At 51.0% G+C, this 24,168-nt stretch overlaps 8 protein-coding genes across 8 annotated transcripts; 6 read left to right on the top strand and 2 right to left on the bottom strand.

Annotated features, from left to right (window-relative positions):
- Positions 1–796: 796 nt before the first annotated feature.
- BGZ61DRAFT_537996 (AAA domain-containing protein) lies at positions 797–1,387 on the top strand (the record flags this gene model as incomplete). Its single annotated transcript, XM_046254598.1, has 1 exon — positions 797–1,387. One exon carries the CDS (start codon positions 797–799, stop codon positions 1,385–1,387), a length of 591 nt encoding a protein of 196 aa, XP_046098167.1.
- A 1,723-nt stretch (positions 1,388–3,110) lies between these two features.
- Positions 3,111–3,766, top strand: BGZ61DRAFT_483735 (uncharacterized protein; the record flags this gene model as incomplete). Its single annotated transcript, XM_046249523.1, has 3 exons — positions 3,111–3,215; positions 3,370–3,436; positions 3,489–3,766. 3 exons carry the CDS (start codon positions 3,111–3,113, stop codon positions 3,764–3,766), a joined length of 450 nt encoding a protein of 149 aa, XP_046098168.1.
- A 923-nt stretch (positions 3,767–4,689) lies between these two features.
- On the bottom strand, positions 4,690–8,111 carry BGZ61DRAFT_364865 (AAA domain-containing protein; the record flags this gene model as incomplete). The annotated part of the gene is made up of 4 exons (XM_046241557.1): positions 4,690–6,333; positions 6,395–6,778; positions 6,920–7,740; positions 7,796–8,111. The coding sequence occupies 4 exons, from the start codon at positions 8,109–8,111 to the stop codon at positions 4,690–4,692; spliced, it is 3,165 nt and encodes a 1,054-aa protein (XP_046098169.1).
- A 299-nt stretch (positions 8,112–8,410) lies between these two features.
- Positions 8,411–9,310, top strand: BGZ61DRAFT_483737 (uncharacterized protein; the record flags this gene model as incomplete). The annotated part of the gene is made up of 3 exons (XM_046249524.1): positions 8,411–8,723; positions 8,766–9,028; positions 9,161–9,310. The coding sequence occupies 3 exons, from the start codon at positions 8,411–8,413 to the stop codon at positions 9,308–9,310; spliced, it is 726 nt and encodes a 241-aa protein (XP_046098170.1).
- A 3,206-nt stretch (positions 9,311–12,516) lies between these two features.
- Positions 12,517–14,626, top strand: BGZ61DRAFT_522146 (uncharacterized protein; the record flags this gene model as incomplete). Its single annotated transcript, XM_046252534.1, has 5 exons — positions 12,517–13,273; positions 13,323–13,429; positions 13,482–13,952; positions 14,018–14,458; positions 14,528–14,626. The coding sequence occupies 5 exons, from the start codon at positions 12,517–12,519 to the stop codon at positions 14,624–14,626; spliced, it is 1,875 nt and encodes a 624-aa protein (XP_046098171.1).
- Positions 14,627–15,513: 887 nt separating this feature from the next.
- On the top strand, positions 15,514–17,308 carry BGZ61DRAFT_558300 (uncharacterized protein; the record flags this gene model as incomplete). The annotated part of the gene is made up of 2 exons (XM_046255717.1): positions 15,514–16,062; positions 16,085–17,308. The coding sequence occupies exons 1-2, from the start codon at positions 15,931–15,933 to the stop codon at positions 17,306–17,308; spliced, it is 1,356 nt and encodes a 451-aa protein (XP_046098172.1). The 5' UTR covers positions 15,514–15,930.
- Positions 17,309–17,696: 388 nt separating this feature from the next.
- On the bottom strand, positions 17,697–20,052 carry BGZ61DRAFT_364960 (heterokaryon incompatibility protein-domain-containing protein; the record flags this gene model as incomplete). Its single annotated transcript, XM_046241563.1, has 2 exons — positions 17,697–19,480; positions 19,527–20,052. 2 exons carry the CDS (start codon positions 20,050–20,052, stop codon positions 17,697–17,699), a joined length of 2,310 nt encoding a protein of 769 aa, XP_046098173.1.
- Positions 20,053–22,043: 1,991 nt separating this feature from the next.
- BGZ61DRAFT_498309 (uncharacterized protein) lies at positions 22,044–23,981 on the top strand (the record flags this gene model as incomplete). The annotated part of the gene is made up of 3 exons (XM_046251266.1): positions 22,044–22,062; positions 22,213–22,576; positions 22,661–23,981. 3 exons carry the CDS (start codon positions 22,044–22,046, stop codon positions 23,979–23,981), a joined length of 1,704 nt encoding a protein of 567 aa, XP_046098174.1.
- Between the last annotated feature and the right edge of the window lie 187 nt (positions 23,982–24,168).

Consider the following 24,168-nt stretch of genomic DNA (forward strand, 5'->3'; position numbering starts at 1 on the left):
TTTCTTATCATCATTTTAGTTTCACATCTATCAAGAGGTTAGGGTGTCCCAGTACACACACACGGACTAGAAGTCCATCTCAGTTTAATATCACCTTGACATCAATGCAACACAGATGCATTCGGCGGATTCCAACTTGACACATACCCAATTGGACAACCCCTAAAACGGAGCTGAGTCCCATCCGGATACGGCCAATGAATTGCGCCGGGCAGCTGGCCAGCCAGTTGACTCACTCGACAATGCCGGATTTTTCTCCCGCCCACCGAGTTTCTGCCTTCTTCTTCCTCTTAACAATCTCACTTTGCGCGATCTATTCCTACTTGCAGCGACGAAGTTGCCCTGTGCAGATTTCCATGTCGCCTGCCGGGTCTGCTCGATAGACCTTGTACTGTCGAACGTGCGCAGATAGGGGTGAGAGTCTCTGCGGTTTCCAGCCTGACCGTCACTGATGGTCTGTGTTTTCTTCCTTGTGTTTATCGGGACCAAAGAGCTCTCTTTGTGGCAGGCTTGGAGGAGTTGGTGTTTGGCCTGATCCCACACCTTCATCCAAAGCGACATTCCACCCCAAGGGCGCTGGCTGGCCGATCTACCACTTGCGCACCTAGCTCCGCATGGCCGTGGGGCAATTCGAGATCTACAAGGAGACCGTCTACAAAGAGATTGAGTCTACTTACGGTAGCTGGTGCGATATAACCCGACCAGAGCACAGCATCGGCGTCACCTTCGAGGCCTACATCACCCCAAGTACCCAGAGGTGGCTCCCTCCACTGCCGGGCAACTCATTCTTGTGTTCATGCACTTCAAGGCCTCTCGTTGTTCCAAGGACAAGGTGACTGGATCGAAGCGGAGTCCTGATCAAGTCCGCGCCGCCCTCGAATTCCTCTGCGACTTCGTCCAGACCAACTCTGCCGTCGATCCGGCCCAGATCCTCATCCCGTCCCCCTACAAAGCGATGATCGAAACCATTACCAGCATGCGGAAGAAGCCCGAGTGTATGGCTATCAACAAGGTCCGGCCAGCATCAACGATCGACTCGATCCAGGGACAAGAGGGAGATATGGTCGTGGTCATTACCGGAACCACGACGCAGTATGGGCCAGGCTTCACCACCGACGAACGGCGGCTCAATGTCATACTGAGCCGCCATAAAAGCGCCCTGGTAATCTTTGGTGACATCCATGTCGTTAAGTCTATCGACCAGGTCAAGGTCAAGGCCAACCCCGACGAGAAGGAAGCCGCCTGCCCGATCGTCCTCCCACACACTCCCGAGGGTGATTTGCACAAGTGCCGGCCCAAAATGCTCCACAAGGTACATGTCATGTTGGTCGCCGCTTTCAGGTTCACCGCCATCAACACTAAGGGCCTGGGGTGGGAGAGGAGGTGATCGTGGCGAAGACTAAGGAGGCCAGATGGGACCGCTTTAGGGCATAATGTTTATAAGAACTAAGGCTATATACTAAATACTAGAGGCTAAAGCGGTAAATAATTAAGGGTCACATCTGAATCCTAGAAAGTGCCTCATTGCTCAACTGTGTTTTTTGACCTGGTGCCGGCAACTTGCTCACCAAGAGGGAGCAGACACAAGTTAGATTAGCCCAGCGCGATCATTCGCTGGCTCTGTGACCCTTGTGGCTACCTACCTGATAGGCAGAGACAGTTGATTGAGCATCTTATCGTTATCGTCATCCTCATCGTGAATGACCAAGCACTTCACTGCACCCTCTCGACAGCGGGCGCGACTCTTCACTTGACCGCGTAGGCGGGGCCTAGATGGGAGGGAATCAATATGCTATGTTGAGTCAGCTTGAGAAAATTGTGATCGATGAGCTGGAGAGGGATCTTCCTGGTAACACCGTACCCAGTCTTGTACATCTGGCGATACGACGTCGGGGAATTGCCAACTACGCCCAGCGCACTTGAGGTGGTGCGCTCAACGTACCCAAGCGGTGGCCGTGCAACAGCAATCAGTTAACTCATGAAAGGTCACAGCCGATCACAACGTCCATCGAGCGTTCCAAAAAAAAAGTCTTGCAGCCACTTGTGCAGCAAATATGACATGGGCATAAATCGCCTCCAAGTGCCGCTTGGTTTGACGAAGGCCCTGGGGTTCCTTGGAGACGCATAACAACCAACTACCCTATAGCATTGTGCTGGGGGAGACTACAATTGTCTATGTCAAATTTGAGTCCAGAAATCACCATGATATGCATTAATCTGGAAGATGGCACCACTTGGAGCGAGTCGAGCAGGGGCGCGTGTTATGACGGCAATCTTCATGCTTGAGGATGGAGTTTTCAGATGCGGTGAGGTGTACGAAAGTGAATTATATTCATATCCAAATTATGAGTACTCTGCATCTAACAGGATGCGGTTACAAATCTCTAGCCGGGTCATTCAGCAAGGGCACTATTAAAAAGTAACCCACCCTGAAGTTATTTGCAACCCAATCAGTTCTGCGTTGGATGACGCATTCTGCGTGTAATGTCGTTGTTTTGAGTCACGCTACAGGTCCTTTTCCATACCCTTCCACTCCAGCACAAGACTTGTCCCGATCGTGGATGGTGAGGACGGAGTGAATGTAGTCGCAAAACCGGCGGATGCGCTATGAAGTGACAATGCTTGAAAGGGAAGGACCCCGTGGTCAAAACCATCATTTCATTCAAGTCTAGGGAGTGCACACTTACCTATATTTGAGCTGAAATAATGTGAGACTGGTTTAGTTGGACGTTTGACAAGGGCGATAACCTTGTTGCTTGTCATTGGCGTGGTACCTGCCCTGTATGCGACACGCCCGATCACCCGCTCTTTCCTCCCGTCCCCGGAGTAATTAAACCTGGGAATTAAGGCAGAGTATCTGAAGCCGAAATGGGCAGAAGGAAACCCTCCGTTTGAGCACCCCCGACATCCATGGTCTCGGCCGAGACAATTCGAGGGTCCTTCATCTTCTGGCTCTCCGCCGAGAGTTCACAAGGTTTCTCCTATCCACAAACGAATCTCTGTTGACAAACTTCCCCCCGCCAGATCATCCTCCACATCAGTCATCTCCTCCAGCCCTACACCACCTTCTTACGATTCCTGGACTGGCACGCTTCATACCATTCGTCAATATGAACCCACTTGACGAAGCGAAGGTTGTCTCTGACGGGCACCCGCGGGAGGGCGACAACCAAGAGTACCTCGACGAAGTGGCAGCGATGGTGGCTGTCAATTCGGTCAGCGCGCACGACAGAGATATCGTCACATGGTTCTCACTCTTCCTCTTCATACTCCATCGTCCCTTGTGTCGCTGGAGTTTCGCCAGCCGAGCCTTCTGTCATCGCCGTCGCCATCGCCATCGCCCTGGACGCCGCTGCTGCTGTCGCCAAGCGCCAAATGAGGAATCTTGCCGCTGGCTTTGCCCCAAGGCGAAGTGCTCGAGGAACCAAGCGTGCGCGTAAGATATTTGTATCCGCTACATCTACTGGGGTGATTCTAATATAAAAAAGGCAGTCAGGTATCTCCGTTTAGCAAACCTTGGCCTTCCGGCTGCCTAGCGAGGAGCCCGTGGTTGACGCCGTGGCACCTAAGTCCTTGCCCGATGAGGTTCTACCTGACGCGCCAGCTCAAGAGACTCAAGGCTGACAGAAGTCTATTTGGGAGTTCAGCTTCCAGTCCTCCATTCTATTGTTGGTTCGTTGAGTTTGAGGATGCAGACCCTGGGACTGAGGATGATGACGATGCTACTTTCGCCGGAGCAGATGCCGATTCCGCCTCCGATCGATGAAGCTAACTCTGACTGCGACTTCGATTGTGAGGTTGTTTTCGATGTCGTGAGTCCCCAAGATGCTGAAATTGATGAGAACGGATGGATTCGGGTAGGAGTACAGCCTATGCAGCCATCTGCTCCAAGTATGGTTCGCAAATCATGGAGCTAAAAAGCATATCGCGCACCTATAAGGGAAAGCTAAAAATCCAGAAAGAAATGAGAAGCAGAAAAATACTAAGATAAATAAATATATGAAATTAAAATAGTCAAATAAAACTAAGAAATAAACATAATAAAATAAAGGTTTAAACTAAGAGTTTAAACTTGGATTTTGTTAATTGTTATATAAGACCTATTATAAAATAGTTTACTTCATCGGCTTCTTACAGCTAACCTGTTCAACTATATCTTAAATATTGGCTCCGTTCAATTAATTCGCAATCCTATTAACTCCATCGCCAAGAGCCTTGCGATGCACAAATTCAGCTTATGCCATCGACACATCGCATTAACCTGGTCTGCCGATAATCTAACTTCTCCTCCTGAATCCACAATCATGTTTGTCGTGATCGCAGTCACTCGAAGATCTAGGACAGCACGCGCTCCGACCCTCGCGTCCGTCGACAGCTTCGCTGTCCCTCTTGCTTCTGTCAATCCTTCCCACGAAGCGGGCTGAGCCTTGGAAGAATGGTGATATAAATATGGAGGGGGGGATTAGAGGAAGTGGTTGGAAGGTTGTCTCTCGCACGTTGTGGTGCGATGGTGCACGCGGGTCGGCGTTCGGGGGAGGTCCTATGCGGTGGGATCCCAACTTCACGCAGCTAAAGGCACCTGTTGGACACCCTGGCATCAATTTGGCCAATAAGTAGAATTCATATTTGTTCATACATGGCTGTCGACAGCAGCTCAGATCTCTAGACTATCCGTACATGCCAATACCATTACTCAGACTGTTTGTCCGGTTCTATTTTGCCCTCCAAACCCGATTTCTCCGACTTGACCTGAACGGTGGCAACGCGGCCGCTCCCGAGCAGCCACTTTTGTACATTCTGGAACGGTGTCGCTCTAGGAAAATATGGCTTGAGTTTAGGATTCAATGATTTCATCATGTGGTATACCTTCTTATTTCGCGCCTTGCCCGCGGAGTTTATGTCACCGAATATGAGCAACCCGCTCCTCTGGCGGCTCAGCATTATGTTCACGCGCTCTGCGGCAAAGTCGACTCCTGACTTGTTGGTGTTGCCCATGATTAGGACTGAAATATCGCTCTCTTGGCCTTGGAACGAGTCGACTGTGGCAGCGGGGCGCATTGGGGACAGAGCCTTGTACATGGCCTTGTTGCGCATATGCTTGATGGCTTCAACGTTGGCCTGGTAAGGCGTGATAATAGCTAGATGCGAGGGATCAACATTGGCGGTCATGACGAAGTCGCTGAGAAAGTCCAAAGCTATCTCCACTTGGTCGTAGCTCCATTTCGAGGAAGTAATGGGGTCCGTGAAGGCTCCGGCGCCCTTACAATGAACGAAGAGAGGCTGAAAGGTGCCGGTCTGAGCGGGCTTCACGTCTGGGTACTTTGTGTTGATATACGACTCCAGGGCCCTGCCAGTGCCGTGGCACGGGAGGCTGATATCAGTATCGGGACCGTGGTTGAAGGCTAGGTCGCGATAGACTTCACGCTGGCAGACTTCAAACAGGCCGACGGCCATTCGTAACTGGGTTCGCAAGCGGAAGACGGGCCAGGCAGTGCGCTTGAACCACAACAAGCCTGAAACCATGGCATCTAGTCCGAAGCGGTTGATGGCATTACCCGCGCCATCATTGCTTTTAAGAGCCAAGACCCTGGGAGCAGATTCCTTCCCGTCACCAGCCATCAGACACGGGAGGAGTGTGTTGCCCCAGATACAGTACAGATCAGGTCGGGCCATGCTCGCAGCATCATCGACTGCAATGCCCCGCGCCTCGCAGTTCTTCCACATGTTGAGACGTGGATCTGTATGTGATAGGGAAGGAGGGGTACAAATGATGTCTGCGGCAGTGATGATGCAGCGTAAAAGATCTTCGAGCGCCTCCTTGGGCGTTGTTGTGCCGTTCGTGTAGTCATCCCAGCCTATATCACCGACGGCTACAGCTCGGAGTCTGTCGAGATCCTCTCGCTTGTCAATGTGGTCCTGGAGTTCGTGAAGAGTGACGCTATCATCAGCATGGAGCTCTCGAACCCCTGGAGATCGGAGGCACACGAGAAGCCAGAATGTCGTGGAAAGATTGAGCTTCCACTCGGGCGTCTCGTTCCAATCCAAGTCATGCAAGGCATTGTCGGAGTCAAGGGGGTGCTCTAAGAGGTGACGCAGTGCGGCATACTCTTCGTGTTCCTTGTAGGCACGAACGACTAGCTTGCGGCGAACATGAGCAACGCCCTGCTTTCCCGAGTTGTAGCGCTCAGTGACGCGCTCAGTCATGGTACAAAGGCGGGCGGCGAAATTGTCGGTTGCAACGTGAGTCGGGGCAGAGCCGTAGACTTTTCCTATGCTGGCGGACATCGCGAGGGTACCGAGCGCAAGAGCCGTCGTCTTGCCAAACCCAGGAGCCTGTCTTCAAGTTAGAGGAGGTTGCAACGTAGAGGTTAACGTAACCCGAAATGTAGCTTACCCCAGTAATAACGCCGAGTCCGAGGGGTCTCTGTGCGAGATACTTGCGGAAGCTGGGGCGGTCAGCGAGAAGAATCTCTTCCAAGAGAGCCTCGGTGTACGCGTCGTCGGTGATGTTGAGAAGGTTGACCATGGGTAGAGGACTGGGCATCTGGGCCACCATGTTGTTGTCGGCGGGCGGTTGTGTCCGGGCCACCTTCAAGATGGGCCAGAATCCAGTGCCCAGAAACAACAAACGATGGATCTTCATGCGGAGCTCCATCTCAGCTGAGACTACCAACTTTCCCTGGACCATGGTCGGAGGAGCGATACCCGGGAACGCAAGAGGGTTGGACGGAGCGGCCTCGGGATGGAACATAGACACGGAATCGACTCTGCGTTTGGCCTCGGGTAGCTGAGCATCGAAACTAAGGCCGACGTAATTCTATTGATCATCGGCCTGCTGTAGGGCAGCGTCGGCAGTGGCACGGTCTGGAAAGGTGATGACAGGGAAGGTAAGCTTCTCTAGGCGCCGTACTTCGAGGACTAGGTCGGTTTTCTTGATGCCATGCTTGCTGTGCAAATCCCTGATGGACTTGTCGCGGTCTTGGATCTTGGCATCCCAGGTGACGGACTCGGCGCCCTTGTAGAGGTCAAGCTTGAGCGGGTAGCTGTTGGAGGTGAGCTGGCGCCAGGCAGAGTCGTAGCTGTTACGGAAGTCCTCTGGTAGAGGGATGATAGCAAGGTGTGCCCTGTCCCCGTCGGCCTGGTCAGGTTTGATGAAGTATGCCGGGAGCTTTTGACGAGAAATCTCCACCGCCGCCTCATGCAACCACCATCTATCCTGGACCTGGGACTGGCTCATTGCGGCAAGGTGTGCGTTGTCATCGCTGTAGGTCCAGGCTGGCAAGAACTGACGGCCTTTGTTGTCGTGTATTTGCGAGGGGAATCTGTCCTCGTCCCAGGAATGGTTGGTGCCGTAAGGGTAGGAGAAGGGGGGTCGGAGGTTGGCTTCATTCCAATGTTTCACAAAGTACTCCTCCCCATGATCGACAACGATGGTAAAGTTGCGCTGGTTGAATACGTCAATCAGCGTCATTCCGTTGGCGACTGGCTCAAATCGGTTGAGCCATCCTTCAATCTCGGGGTGGTCGGAGTTCGCGAAGGGCATACCAAGACCCTCGACGGTAACTTCTGCGCCGTCGTTGATGAAGACATCAAGCAGCAAGGGATCCTTCTTGGCGCCGGGGAATCGATGACGCGCCGACGAGTCGAGGAGTCCATATGAGAATGAGAAGCCGCCTCGGGGAAACTTGACAAGGACCCGAAGGAACTGGTACGGCTGGGTGTCGTAAAGGCGATCCTGGGCTGTGGCAGGTCGACGTTAGTTGAGTCGTTTGAAGAGACGAAGAACAATACTCACGGCTATGAACCGTGCCAAAGCCGTCATCTTCGGCCGACGCACCAAGTGGGAATTCGATGTCCAAGCCCATCCAAGGGGCGACGTCACGCGAGTTGACAGACCGAAGGACAGAGCGGACATGCGATCCAGCCACACCAAGAGTATAGCCACCGAAAAGGGTGCCCTCCAGGCTGAGGGCGCACTCTGCCCGAAAGCTCTTGGTCTTTGCGGTAGATTTGGAGGCGGGAATGGAATCAGGAGGCGGAGAGGCCGCGGGAGGCGGAGAGGGATGAGGTTGCTTGCGCTTCCTCGAAGGTGTCTGGCTGACCGACGACATCCCTTCGGCCCAGTGACCCACGATTTGGTCAGAACTGATCGAGAGGCTCTTTTTTGTACACAGACACGGCTTCTGCAGAGAGGTGTTGTGAAGCAAAAGAAGACGACGTCACAAGTGCGCGCCAGAAACTTGTCACACGTCGCACCTGCCAACCGACCATCAACCGAGTGCATGATTCACTGTCCTCCGACCTCCACGTGCACTCAACAGATACAGATAAGAGAACAGCTTTATCCCCATATCCAAAAGATAAAAGTCGACAAGAATCCAGCTGATCAAACTAATTCCTTAATGAGTCTATGTCTATTTGGCTCTCGACTATCGATCTCCAAGAGCATGCCATCGACCGACAGCTGGAGTCCTTCATTGCCAATAAGTACCCCGGCGAAGTGACTCCTTCTGCTCCTAGAACATCCCAACCTCTCTTCGTTCACTGCAAGTTCTCTCGGTGCATAAAGGACGAAGTCACTGGGTCGAAGCGCAATCTCGACCAGATCGACATCGCCCTCACCTTTCTCTGCGACTTCCTTAAGGCCACTCCTACTGCTAAAGCCGCCGATATTTTGATTATCACCCTATATGCTGCAATAATTAATGCTATTGCCTCTGCCCGTAAGTGCCTACAGTTTGCCGCCCTCTAAATTATACGGCCAGCTTCGATAATCTACTCTATCCAAGGGCAGGAAGGAGATATAGTTGCGGTAATTGCAGGCACGATAAAAGCAGTTGGGCCAGGGTTCACAGCTGATAATTGCCGGCTTAATGTGATAATAAGTTGCTATAAGAGTGCTTTAGTCGTTTTCGGTGACCTATATATCGCAGGACCCCTAGAGAAGACCAAGCCAGTAGCTAAAGGCTCTAAGCCTCCTAAGATAAAGGAGATTGCAGCTGTTAGAATCCAAAACCCCGAGGGCGAGGTAACCTTTATCAGGCTTAAGTACCTAAAGAAGATCAACCTTATATTATTAGACCTTAGCAGAGTCCTCACCATCAAGTTCATATAGAAGAAGAAGGATAAGAGGAAAGACAAGGCCAACAACTCCGAGTAGGTTAAGAAGGCTAAGAAGGCTAAGGAGCCTAAGGAGCCCAAGAAGGATGAGGAGGTCGAGGAGCCCAATGAGGCTATGGAGATTAAGGAGCCCGAGGAGGCTGAGGAGCCCAAGGGGGCCACGATGCTTTGGGGCATCCTCTATACGTGAATAAGTAAGAGAAATAAGAAGTACACATAGCTTCATATAAATAGAATGAATGTATAACCCGGACATTGCTATTTTCCCCAACAATAATATGCAAGAACTCCCAAAAAATATCTCGGTTCGGAAATCCAGTTGGTCTTGGTGCGACTCCGGCGAGAAGAGTACTGCTCGTTGGTACGGTGCTGCACGATGCTGCAAGCCAAAACACAAACACTCCGCAGGCGATGGATAGCAAGCTGTCAGAACTAACAACACCATTCAATCCCTCTGCTATCTGACCTTGTTAAGTGCCGCAGGCAGCCCCCGGCAGGGCCCCTCCCGGGCAGGGGGAAAATGCGATCTTTTCTACATTGAACCGACGTTAGATCCTGATCTTGACCTGGCACAGCCCGCTTATCGCCCTCAATCCGGCAGACCTTCGAGCCCCCAGGCAAGCAGACCGGCGAGCGACTGACCGACTGGTCTAACAAACAAGCTCTTGATTTAGCAGAATCTTGAGCCTTTAGGTAAGCAAACCTCCGGGTCTTCTGCCTGTCTGTCTGTCTGACTGACTGACTGACCTAAATACACGGACCCTCCATCAGACGGACCTTCGAGCCTCTAGGTAAGCAGACCTTTGAGCCCTCTGCCCGTTTGACTGACTGGTCCAACAGGCCATCAAGCCCTTGATCCAACAGACCCCGGGCCCCTGTGCAAGCAGACCTCTGAGCCCTCCGCCTGACAGTCCGACTGACTGACTGACCGATCCACCAGACTTCCAGGCCCCTGGATAAGTAGACCTCCGGGCCCCCTGCCTGCCTGACTGACGGATTGATTGATCCGGCAGGCTATTAGGCTCTTGATCCAACACACTCCTGGGCCTCTAGGTAAGCTGAGCCCCGAGCCTTCTGCCTGCCCGTCTGACTGACTGATTGATCTAGCAGACAATTACATGACTCTAGTAACCTCATCCAGTTCGGACAAGACTACTCTCACCAGACCACAATGGCCACACCAAATGCCATTCCGACAGAATGCCTTTTAGATTCAGATTCACCAACCACGGTTAATCCCCAGACAAGTTCTCCCACCAGACCACAATAGCCACACCCAATACCATTCCGACAGAATGCCTTGGATTCAGATTCACCACCAGGGCTCAATCACGGGGTGTTGACTCCTATGAATCTCCTACGACAACAGAAACCCACCAGACGACAATGACCACACCAAATACCATTCCGATAGAATGCCTTTTGGATTCAGATTCACCACCAGGGCTCGATTACGGGATATTTACTCCTATGAGTCCCCTGCGACAACAGAAACCCCGGACAAGTTCTCCCACCATCCCTCCTCCCGTCCCTTCGAAACTGGGTGTGCATGACGGCGATCTTCTAGGCTGCCTGGAAGCTCACATGGGCACCCCAGCCTCAATCCAACAGATCTTTAAGCCTCTAGGTAAGCAGACTTTTGAGCCCTTTGCCTGCGACTTCACTAATGACTTCAGTGCAATCAGCCCATCTTTACATTCCGCCGTTGGCGACGAAGAACTCCTTTCCGTTGTAACCTGTTCGTTGGCGATCGGCAATACCCTACCAGCCGCGTGCCACCCGTTGGTGATAAAAGAAACATGCCTATTCGCGATCGACAACACCCTGCCCGTTGTATCCCGCCCGTTTGCGATGAGGACCACATCCCCCTGGCTGAGAAAGACGTCACTCCAGAACCAGTGCATTCGAAGAAACGGGCTGTTTGAAGTTAACAACGCAACGCCGTCAACATGGAGGGTTGGATCGCTGACTGGCGGACGAGCGTAAGTGAAGCCCTCGATCCCGACGGACGGGGCCGCCATCACTGACGAGGTGTTGGCAAATTCTAGGCATCTTTGGGGTCCTAACCATAGCTAATACACACGAACAAAGTGTAGCATCACGGCCACGGTCAGCCACAAGGAACGCAAATTTCCTGCACTTTCCATCGGGATTCCTGTCGTCAGCACCTAGCCACGCCTCACTCGACAACTCGCCTCCTGTTCACCTCATCGCGACTCTCACTGCCATGGATAATCGCGACATGTGACTCAAACCTCCTCGACAGCCTCACCGCTCACAATGGCGTCGTCACGCCCCAGCTTGTGGAGTAGCACGATGGAGCGAAATCGCCCGGTACCTATTTACCTCTTATCAAGGCCAATTTCTCAACACGCAAACTGACGCCGCTCCGGCAAGGTTTCCGATCCACCTCAGTACGTTGCCGCGCACTTATCAGCTCGGAAAACTTCAGCAGTCGCGCCGAATCTTGATGGTTATGGGCCTTTCCAGTAGCCTCTTTCTCTGCCCAAGCCAACGCCGCTATTTTGTCATCATCGAGGAATTTCATGCTCGCGCTTCATGTTGCGCTGCCTCGACACTATCACGTCGCCATCTGATCTCGACGTGCCTGTGGAACGTCTTGGCGATGGACATGCAATTTCTCAACTCCCACTGCTGAGGAAAGGGGTCAACCGGTCGCAGGCCTGGACCAAGAGGTAGCTTTCGCCCTGCTCTGGAAGCATTCTCAAAGTGAGTGGAGACCCAAATGGCGACTTAGAAGGTGTCCGGGCGGTACGATAAAGAGGCAGGAGTGTGGGATCGACCCGTCAAACCTTCTCCGACCTCCAAGCCGCCAAGATACGGATAAGAGAATGACTTTATCTACATACCGAAAGATAAAACTCGACAAGAATCCAGCCGAAAATACCAATCCCTTGACGATTCCGTGTAGATGTGGTTCTCGACTATCGAGGCGAGCCAGATAGTTGTTTATAATATGTCCTTGACGGCAGGCACTGGTCAACTTTTGAAGGATTTACGATAGAACAGCCATCAAATTGCAGCCTCTGCAACCTAGGTCGAGAATCCCTGCTGAAATTCGGGCCTTGTTACAGCTATCAGACCAGTGAGGGATGTTGTGCTTACTTTCAACCCCGCGTCTTTTGTATCTACCGACCCAGGAGTACAGGAGAGCCTGATCTCACTTTGCATCCAATGCAACACGTGACAGCATTACCCCGCCTTTTAAGTAATTCCAGTTAATAAGGCTATAAGATAACTCAACTTAGCTCTCGCAAACTACTGCTACTTTAGCCCTCAAGAGAGTTCGACTTCCAGAATTCTATATTGCTTTGCAGACGTTTATTAAAAAGTCTCTGTGAGTGTCAGTTACAGTCTTAGAGCTTAGCTGCAAGTATGGTGCCCTTACCCAGCTTCACATGGACTTGCCATATATGCAACCATGACTGGCTCCACGGAACCACGCCTAACTGTCTCAACTGTGGTCACTTCACCTGTCCCGCCTCTAATCTCAGTCCTCTGCAGGACGGAGGTGATATCGGCCCTATCCCGACACCCACCTTGCGGCTTTTTTCAGAGCCTGGCAGAGTGGAAATAGCAGGACCCGCGGAAACGATTCAAACCGGTCTCCAACGGCGTCCCGAAGCTCAAAAGAGTCCAGTGAGGACGAGCTGGTTTAGTACTCATAGGGAGGATAAATCCGGGAAGGCTTCAGAATGGTCAAAATACCCCAATTTGCGACAGCACCACGAGATTGACAATCCGACGCAGAGAATGGGGCAATGGTATTCTGGTCAGGTGTGGTCGGGTCTTCAATCAGAGCGATTGAAAGCTAAGAGTCCTTCCCACGCCAGACAACGCCCAAGTGATAGCGAACAGATTGACGAGATTGACGATCCGACGCAGGGAATGGGGCAATGGTATTCTGGTCAGGCGTGGTCGGATCTTCAATCAGAGCGATTGAAAGCTGGGAGTCCTTCCAACGCCAGACAACGCCCAAGTGATAGCGAATATACTGACGAAATCCCAATTTTTTTGAGGGCAAAGCCTGTTAAAAGGGCAAATAAAGACTCGACAAAAGCTAAACAGACATCTCAACGCAATGAAAGCGAAGAAGGAGTGACAGACACGCATCTTGCTCATCGCATAACACGTAAGTTTAATCCTTCAGAGTAAGTTTCCTGATATACTAATCCCAGTAGAATTTCTACACACTTTACTCAAGTCGTTGTATGGTATCATGAAAATGTTACTACCTACTCTCGAGCCGCCAGTGCCTCCAGGGCACACTCGAATAAGATGGAAATGTGTATGTCATCTTCTGCGTATAATCATTCTTTGGAGCACTAACACTTGGGTAGCGATGCGGGCAGAAATTATTTGACGACTTTGTCGAGAATAGCCCTGGCTCCCTCGGCGTCTTGCGGGCCCGATTACAAAGGCTAAACACGACGGAGGCTCCTACTCAGCGGCACGAAAATTCCTTCCAACAGCGCATCCAAACAATTCAGCAGTCTCTACGCATTTTTGGTGCTTGGATAAAACAAGGCGTGGTGCAGGCATTGCCAACGATGAACGGAGGAAGCAGTGGGCTACCACTTCACACCCTAAGCACACAGTCACAGCAACACTCGACAAATGATCAAGAAGTTCTCCACCTCCTGATGTGCATTGACACAGGAGAGTTTAGTACACAACTGTACCAAAGCCGTCTACAACGTGTTACCAACGACGACGAGCTGTTTCAATTCCTAAGGGACCGTTGCGTCAAGCACAGAAACTATGCATCATGGTTCACATTGCGTACCATCAGGTCTCTTTCATTAACTAGGGTATGCGCACTCTTTGTGATACTAATGTATATCAATCCAAAGTCTTGAAGCTAACATACCATAAGTTCAAGGTCGATGCCAACTGCTATGCTAGTATTCACCACCACGACAGCGTCCGCACACCGAATTCAAAATGCGTTTGCCTTCCTCCGAAAGACAGGGTCGCCAGCAAAGAATATCAGTGTGCCCCGGCACCCCAAGTGGAACTTGACTACTCCCCTGCAATTGGGTCCCGCGAGTTAACACACTATTTTCAGAAATCTCATACTTTTGGAGTGTCTCAGCGAAACATATACAATCAATTACCAAAACGGGCGTGTGGGCAACTTAGAGCTTCATCTGATGAAACACAACTTGGTTGGGGTATTCACTTCCAGAGAGGTTTGAGCATGAGGAGGATTAGTTTCGTAGTAATATCCCTTGTACTGATTGGAGGAATTTTCGGGGTCATATGGTCAAGACTCACAAGGGATACTCCGAGCGGCCTTACTATTGTAACAGTAGGCGTAGGTTTGGCAGCTGCTGTATCCGCGTATATTAGTAAGACATAATATACCGTTTTTCACTATGTCTAGGTCGAAGGTATCGTAGCCATGAGAAGAAAGAAGCAGCGCGGTAAAGAGGACGTGAAGGAGAGGGATAATAAGAGCGAGAAAAAAGAGGGAGACAGATAGAGAGATACCTAGGTAAAGACAATCACAAGCGAATAATAAAGAGGGGAGTATGCCGATCGCGTTATCCTAAACGGGTGAGTATAGCGTAAGCGGATGAGTTTGAGTTTAGTCTAGTAGGATGAGGACTTCGGCATTAAACGATATGTGGTCGTACCCTAAGCCTCAAGCTGCTATAGTAATTAAGTACAATAAATAAAATAATAAAGAAAATCATAAATAAAATAAAATACTAATTTAGCTAGAAGGAGTTTTTAACTGCCTATTATAATATTTAAGCCTATATTACAGGCAGTTATAAGCTAGTTAATTTAAATAAACTCTCACGTAATTTACCTTTGAGGGTCTACGGCTAGTTTCAGGTGACTATATTTTGAGGTATACGAGCTAAGAATGAGGCACTCGATGGGACCTCGTATTCTCCAAGAGCTACGTATATGTGCTTGGATGATTCGCGGACGTGGCTCGTAAGGGATCTGACACAATGCAATCCGGCGGCGCTCTTTCGGTATTAACGTTTCGGCATCACCGGAAACGGCCTCGCCTCTCCTGAAAAGGCACCCGTGTGAATCTCAAAGTCTGTGCGGCTTCTAGGGATAGGCAAGCATAAAATTACAGTTTACGGTAGGATGAAAGGACCCAATGCGAATGAAACATGAATTAGGCTCTCGGAGACAATTCTGGCGAAAGCCGAGCAATCCGGACTTGGTCGTCTCTTGGTTAGTAGCTGCAGACAGTGTCACCACTCCCTCGGAACAAAACACGCCAGCAGAGTGCGGATTGCCCGGGAAAATCTGAGTCAGATGGAACCATCAGTGGCGTTTTGGGGTCACGCGAGCACCAATGCAAAGCCGTTGGACACGATATTTTCGCGTGGCCAAACGAATATGGTCCCTCGATTACCTACTTCGTAACACCGGTACGTACATGATTCTCGTATCTCTAATACGAAAACGCTCGGCAGTGACAAGCCCGGCGTCTCCATACGCGTATGCTGACCCCACACTCAATCTCCCTGACCCGAGCCTTCCGGATCACGGGCATATTGACAGACTGGCAGCACGACATTCTCTCGCGGATCACGCGGAACGCCTCAAAACTCCTTGTTCGAACATCAACACCGCCGTGGAACGTCTCGAAGACCTGCACATGAATGGCCTGCGGTGTCATCATCTCTGGCTCCCAGCAGGACGCGAATCACCCCGACGGCAACAGATGGCACGTCAGGTGCTTACGTGGCGAGAAGGAACCCGAGCAGACACCTCAAACTTGATCGCTTAGCATTCACCATCGTGGATATTCCTGAGATGAAGGCACAATTCGTCGATGGCTCTGTCACCGGCGCCAGACGCGGGAGGAAGCCGCACCGCAAGTCCCGGGACGGCTGCGTGAGCTGCAAGCGGCGCAAAGTCAAGGTGGCTCCATCTCTCGACATCTTTGTCTCTGTACTAACCAGCCCAGTGCGATGAGGAGAAGCCGTCCTGCGCCAACTGCGTTCGCTTCGGCATTCCCTGCAGCTTTGTGCCCCAAGATCTGTCGGCGCATGGCTTGGTTGGCGATAATGGAGTGCCTCCGCCCGCTCCGAGAAGGGGTCCAGGTCGCCCGCGGAAAGACTGGGCCACGCTGGCCAGGCCACTCCTCCAAGCAATGGAGAAGTTTGAGATATCTAGAGTGTCTCCCACTCCCGTGGAACGCGTGCCTTGTTCTTTAAATGTCACTGACGCCGAGCTGCTTCTTCACTACACTGCTCAAACAGCTCCGACCCTTGCCGGGTCTGACGATCCCAAGAGCGAAATTGCTCTGTTTTGGGCCCGCAATGTTCCACGAATGGGTCTGTCATACCACTTTGTGTTTCACTTTGCCTACTCCTTGGCAGGATACCATCTTGCCTATTCACAACCAGCCAACAGCGACAGCCAAGTCCGCTATCGCTCCATCGCTCGGCGCTACGCAGAAATGGGTCTGAGTGAACTAAATAAAGGCCACCCGACCATCAACGAGTCCAACTGCGGTGCTCTTTACGTGGCTGCAATGCTCATGTGTTACTGCGCTGTCGCCGACGGACCGATGGGGCCCAACGATCTGCTCGTCTGCAATGCCGGCGACGGAGCAGCTCCATTCTGGTTACCTCGGATCCAGGGCGTTCGACTGATCCGACAGATGATAGAGCCGGCCACTCTTTTTACTGGACTTACAGAGCCCCTGGGACGACCTGGTGGAAATGACTTGGGCCAGATGCCGATGCATCTTCACGATGGGGCCATACATCTCGACTGGGTTGAACCCCTTGACAAACTACGGATGTGGATCGCCTCACACGATTCGCCCGATACCGTCATTTATATCCAGGCTCTCGCATCATTATCCACCGTATACGAAGCAAACTACGGCAACAGCCGTGGCACGCGCGAAGCCTCCCCGAGCGACTATCATGCCTTGGGATGGCTGTACAGGCTGCAAGACGTCTTTGTCGCCCGTGTCCAACGAAAAGAACCCAATGCGTTGTTGGTTCTAGCTCATTACACTCCCATGTTGATGTCTCTCAAAACGTGCTGGTTCTTTGATGGTTGGGCAATTCATCTCCTGACCTCAATACGGGAGATGCTAAGTCCAGACCTAACAAGCTGGTTGAAGTGGCCCTGGGATGTCTGCCACCAAAGTTCCGAGCTCACAATGCAGAGTTGATATGTACATTATGCCTTTGGCCACTGGCCTCAATGATTTTGGATAGAACGGAGTTGGTAATGTTTGGTTGGTCTTTTTAAAACGTATGTTGAGTCTAGCGATTGCTATGTAACATAAGCTGCCTTGGTGGCCCAGAACGGAAATCATGAATAGCAGGGTTTGGGTATTGAACTCGTGATACTTCATGTTGTTATGATTATACCATCGTGCTTTGTTCCGCATAATTATCTAGATGTACTGGGACCACCCTGACCTTGTCTCCCGCGATGGCGTTTGCCTCGGAAAATATCATGGCTGGACCGAGGTACGGGAGTGGAAGGTTTGACATACCGATAGGCTAAATCCAACCCAGAAATGAATCATGACCTCCGTCTCCCCCCAATAGCGACTAAATGAGATACATATCGACCTTTTCCGAGTCTTCGGCATGCCTCCACTCACGAGTTAAATAGTTCTTGACAAACCCAAGCCTTTGGTATACGTGCTTAGACTCCCGGACATCTTTCGGCTGCCTTGCCAGATCCGTCTGGTCCGCCTTGACAACAATCATCGCGCAATCATCCCCATCACCAGCGGACGCGCTCTCCTTGGTGCAGAATCGGAGACAGAAGAGGTCGGGAGTGGCAAGCTTTCGGAGTCTTGCGAGGCTATCGGGTCTGTCAAAGGGCTTCTTCCTATCGTGGCCTGTTTTCTGTAGGAACACCCCATCGCCAATGAAGGAGAATGACACAGGCATAATACACCCGGTCAGGAAGATGTACCCTGAGCGGACTTCTCCAAAAGGATTGAGTCCACTCAGGTGGCACTTGGTGCGTGTATAGTCAATATCCACGTAATATGTTGGATCATCAAAGCTTTCAAGCCCCCAAGTGACTCCCCTTTGAGCGCTGAGCCAACTCCAGCTCGGAGCAATATACTGCGGGTCTTCGCCTGAATCCTTCTCGTCTGGGATCCAACGGAGGCTGTCGAGCAAGTCCAATTCCCAGATACCAGCCAAGTATCTCCCAGTCAGGTTGTTTGACCATTTTGTGGCCAGGCCAGCCACGGCTGGGAGGCCATCCGTCTTGCGAGTGATGCGTTTCTGGGAATACTGGACAACAAGGTCCCGCCAAAGTTCATGGTGCTGAGCAAAGTCTTTGGTTTCTCTGAAAGTTGGTAGAGGCGCCGTTGGTGGCGAGGCTGAGTGCGCCAAGCTTGACGTGCCGTCAACGTACTTGTGGCCCGTCTTGATAATGCGTCGTGGCGGAACCAAAGGGTCGTCTTGATGCTGAGTGAGCGCTCCACACTCGCACTCCATGCAGGTCAAACAATCAAAAACTGCCTCTGTCTTTGTAAAGTGGAGGATTCGAGTGGCTAGCAACCGTTCCTGGAAGCACCATGCCCTGCTCAATAGCGGGTAATGGGCTAGTTCTTCTTCACCTCCCTGGACCCCTGAAACGGGATTCCAAGATCGTTTGGAGATTTCTGGAGAGCCAGACCAACCAAACATACCGTGATCAGATGTTTCACGGCCATAGGTCTCGAACGGCTTTCCAGTTGGACCGGTCCCGAATATTGTGATGTAGGGGGTTCTCGGAAAGAGACACCCACCATCACCGTCAATGGACCCAGTCGCAGCGAGAACCAAGTCGGCTCCGTCATAGATTGATGCCATTTTTGCTGCTTCAATTTCCCAGTCATTTTTGTCATCTTGAACGATGCACAGAGAATCAATCCAGACATATCGAATGCCCAGCTTTCTTGTGATTGAAACGGCATCTTGAAAGGTCGGTGGAAGTGCGTTGTGAGGGATGTTTCTTTTCCACCCGTCAATGGTTGACTTTTTGGACACCAAATGTTGACTCAATCCCCAACAATGAGACAAGGCTATGTATGGCTCATTTATTCGCTGCGTAGAATCGTCATGTTCAAACAGGTGAATATCATCGTTGGAATCATTCCCAACAACGATGACCCGCTTGGGCAGACTTTGCACCGTTGAGTCTGCTTCTGTACAAATCTTGTGGGTCATTTTGCACGTGTTTATCCAGCCTTTGATGGTATCAAAGCATGCATCGGAGCTCGGGTCAGGCGCAATGTGTCGAGTTGGGCCGCCTCTCACTGCTGGAAGATTCATTTGCGGTTTTTCCAAGCTTACCACACTTCCAATTGTCGTCCAAGGGCAGGGGGCACCTGGAGTGATCAGTTTAATTCCAATCCGGACACATACAGAACTTACCAGGAAGGGTGTAGAGCTGATAGGCTGCAACAAACTCTTGCACATCTTCCGTCTCCCATGGAGAGAAAAAGTCACCATCTTGCTCTTCAGCTGGATTCCCCCGAGACACGTAAATATCCAGCACGTTTCCCTTACAGAATACAACGTTCAGCAGCAAAGCAGGATCATCAAACTTGAGATTCCCTTTGGACAACTTTGTCACCGCCTCCTGGAGAAGCAGACACGACACGCAACCTCGTACCGCCGAGTCTCGGATATCTGTGAGGTATGCCTGGACCTCCCAAGAGGCAAAGTCGATGCGATATTTTCCTGCCCATGCGGGCGCTTCGCCAATGTCTTCATGCTCGGCGGCTCGTTTCGCGTTGGCGGCACTCCCCTCGTGAAACCAAATTCCCTGACGAGGTACGGCGGAGTATGCCGAGCCGGGGTATAGATTCAAACAAGTGCTACACGTCTTTGGATTCTGTCTGATTTGTTCGTGGGTATCCCCGAGGGGAAAGGGAGAATCTTTCAGATCAAAAGCCATAGTGTATATGGGGTGGTTACTGAGATGGTTAGACTTAGTCGTGAACGAAACAGCGTTACAATGAGACCGCCAGCAGGAAAGCAGTTGAGTAGGGACAGCTTTAGACGAGTTGATATACAAAAGAGAATTGATGTCAGTGAAGTGATGCCTGAAGCGGCAATTCAGCCTAAGGTGTATGGCCCCCAACGCGATCATGTGATCTGGCGAGAACCTGTATGTTATCAGAATCTCAACGTACTGAGATTATAGTCTGCCACTTCGCCATATCTGATACATACGACCATAGCTCTTAGAAAATACGGGATCCCGTCCGCTCTCCCTTAATCAAGCTGAGAAGCGGCGAATTAGTACTCGGGTCGGTGACGACCGGGGAATCCTCACTGTTGTATGTGCTTTTTTTGTCTTCTGTCTTTTTGTACCCCTGAATGACTTTTTGAAGAGACATGCCCTGAACGGAGTCTTAATGCAAATGCGGCTGGTAATGCGAGGTTTGTGGCGCAGAGGACGCAAAGGAACCTAATTATGATGGAATATCTCCGACCAGAATTGTGGGTTCGTCTACAACCTTGCTCTATGCTTCACCAGCTGCGTGTCACTTGAGCATGCGGTGCTCCACATAGCCGTCACTAGGACCACCTTGCCAGCTTCGGAACCTGGGTGGATTTCTCATGCCGGAGTTCCGGAGCTTTCTTGGGTAATGCGACAAAAATACACGATCCAGATTATACGTACTTTCTTTCATAACTCTCGTTGAACTAGTTTGCGAAATCTCGCAGCACATCGACATCAATCTTGTATGTATTGTCGAACTCCGGGCTATCGACAAGATGGATAAGCGTCCCGTCCGGGAGCGAGCATTCATAGACTCGACGTTCCATGTGGCTCGTCATCTATTAGCCATTGCAAGGTAATAGCTTGGACAGCCTGAGGTAGCGAATGACCCGTCTAGATTCGAGATCACAGCCAATCTTGGCACTTTTCTTACAGTGGCTGACGAAAGTCAGGCCTTAACACAATCCTCGGGCGCCGAGAAACAGATGCACTGATAGTCTAAGCCACCGAGTGTTACAGGGCGATGAGAGAGAGTTAATTGATGGTCGGTGTGACCTTTGCAATTTACATTTTCTGTGCAGCTCACACTTGGCGAACAACGGCGAACCATGTCAAGGAACTTATGTAACTTCATGTGCAGATTAAAACGGGAGCTGGGCATCAACACGTAATTCTTCCTTTGCTAGGCCTCACCCCGTACCATAACAGGACATCCTGCTTAGCCGGCGCAGCCCCGTGTAGTGAAGGGCAGATTTGAGCTCACACGAGACCGGGGCAGCTGACCACGCAGTGGCTGAGACCTAGGGCCCATTGGGTGTTCGGCGACACTTGAAACAGATTGACGAAATGGACGCAGCCAAGATGGCGTCTTTCAGCTCGGCTGGTCACTTGGCGGTGTAAGAAGGAGTGTAACACAGCAGTAAGGGGGCTGGATTCGTACAGGTACTTGTGATACTGTTGTGCAAGAGTCAAGAGTGAAGTATTCAGTACATGCAGTTTTTACTATTTACAAATACATGCATATCCAGTTGCCAATAGAGGGAGCTCCTGAGCCCGACTGAGCCATGGGAGCTTATGCAAGTATAGCCGAAATCAACCTTGCCAGCCCTCCTGGGCTGTAGGGTTGTTTTCAACGCGGATTCGCGATGACCGTAATCTAAATTTAATTCCACTGATTCCGCGTTAACTGGTAGTTTCAGCATCGCCCTTCGAGGGACCTTTTTCCTGGTAAGCAGCCTCGCTTGCACACCTACGTCACTGGCAACTAGTACAGCCTGCACAGATGCCTAGCTCACCCAGCAGTGGAACAAAAGGCTTCTGAGTCCGCCTCCACCGACAAAAGTCGCTTCTCTGCTTCCTTAATCCCACAGTCCCTCACTGTACACACTAGCTTCTCGCACCACGACGCACTTGCTTCAGTACTCATTGCACGGATAAACATGGCTGACCAGGTGTTTCGTACTGGACACCCAATAGCCCGACCTATCGATACCGGGTCGCACAGAACCCAGCAGCATTGTCCAGATGAGCAGTATCCAGATCATCTGCCGGTGGTTGAGCCGTTGCTATCCCCGACAAAAGTTCAAGAGCAGGAGAATCAACCGCAAGTGCAATGGGGAATCGGATGGAAATTCCCAGTCCTGATCATCTGCTTGTTCATGACTGGCGTTGGTACTGCTCTAGGTCACCACTTCTACTACCAAAGCCTCGCAGACACCGAGGTACAATCTCAAAACCAGCAATCATGGGCTATTCGAATTGGAACTGGTCTCGCAGTCCTAAACAAAACCGTGCTTGCCGCTATTTTGGGCATGATTGCTACGCAACAAACATGGGTGACCCTGCGACGCAGATCCATTTCTCTTCATGGAATCGACAGCATGTTCAAGATCATGAGTGATCCGATTGCCATGTTTGACTACAATTTGTGGACCGGCGCAAAGACGCTCCTTTTACTGGCCATCATATCTTGGTAAGTAGCAGCTCAAGGAATGGTTCTGGCCCGTTGATGCAGCTGCATCCAGACCTAAACAGAATCGATAGCTAACATCGAAAGGTGCCTGCCCCTGGTTAAAGTGATTACGCCAGCAACGCTGTCCATCAGATCGCTCATGCGCTCTCAAATTATCCCCACCGCTGTTCCAACAGTTGACTTTTCCAACGGCACTGAATGGGCCACGTTCGCCGGAGCTGGGCGCGTCACTGGCGCTAGCTTTGAGCTTGCTCGCCTTTTTGCGGCTATATTTTCCTCCGTGTCTTTTATTCCATTGACGGCACCTTTTGTCAACTCGACGTACGATTTGAATTTCTGGGGCCCATCATACAAGTGCCTCTCCCTTGAAGAAGTAGTAACTGAACAGAACACGCCGACATGGGACACTGAAAACACGCTCAACAATTATACGTCCTTCCAAAAGGCTTGGGATGAGTTGATAGTGGCCCCAGGAATAGGTGCCAGCGGCTACGACGGTTCTATCTACACTGCTGTAGCTCCTTATTTCATGAACAACATGATATTGATCTGGTCAAGCGGAGTCAATGATGAGAGTCACAACTCTTCGCAAGGAACAAGCATAGTTTGCCAACTTTACAATACCTCGTACGATATATCGGTACGCTTTCATGAAGGTGTCCAGTCAATTGCTCCTTCATCTATCCAGTACCTGCACCCACATGCATGGGACGGAAGCGAGGGTACATGGTCGTACTTTTCCGATTCTCTGGGTATGGGGACGGCCTGGGTGACGCACATTTTGTTTAGCTATTTGCTCACTGCGAGAGTCAAGCTGGGCCGCGCTCTAGAAGACTTCCAAACTGGAGGAGAAGGAACAATCCCTCTATTACAGTCGGGGCTCATCGACTGTCCGGAGTTTTGGAACACTACCCGAATGACCCAACTCGCCCTCCCGAATTCGGGCAAATGTCGCAATCAGTCGCTTGCTAGGGCCATCGAAGATTTGTCTCACAATTTCACTTACAGCATGATGACCTTTTATGACAGACGCCGATTCACAACCACTGTTCCCGTTAACGTCTCGTCTCCCCGCAACTTCTATTCATATGATGTGGCAAACCTCATGATTGTATATGGGGCAAGTTTAGCCACTGTACTATTTTGGACCGGAGTTGGAGCCGTGGCGCTGTGGAGCAATGGTGTTACCAGCAGCTCGTCCTTCTCGACCATGCTGCTCACTACAAGGAATCCGGATCTAGACAAGCTAGCGGAAGGGTATTCTCTAGGCGCAGATCCTCTTCCGAAGGAGATTGGGGAACTTAGACTAAAGTTCGGTTGCCTTGACGGCGAGGAGTCAAAGCATGCAGGATTTGGATTGGATGGAACTGTGTGTCCTGTCACAAAGGGTGAAATTTTACGATGATATCCTCATAGATATGTAAGGTATTTAGGATTTTAGGACACAGAACATGGTCTTGTCCAATTTAAGACTATTGGGTACCAGTCATTTAGAGGTTGAGATTGCCACAGCTTTAGAGGCCATCAGTATCACTAGATCTTCAAGCAGTCTGTTATTCCTTGATTCGCTTCCCCACTTTACCTTTCATCCA

Source organism: Ilyonectria robusta, assembly GCF_021365365.1.
Source record: "Ilyonectria robusta strain PMI_751 chromosome Unknown BGZ61scaffold_26, whole genome shotgun sequence".
NCBI classification, from domain to species: Eukaryota; Fungi; Ascomycota; class Sordariomycetes; order Hypocreales; family Nectriaceae; genus Ilyonectria; species Ilyonectria robusta.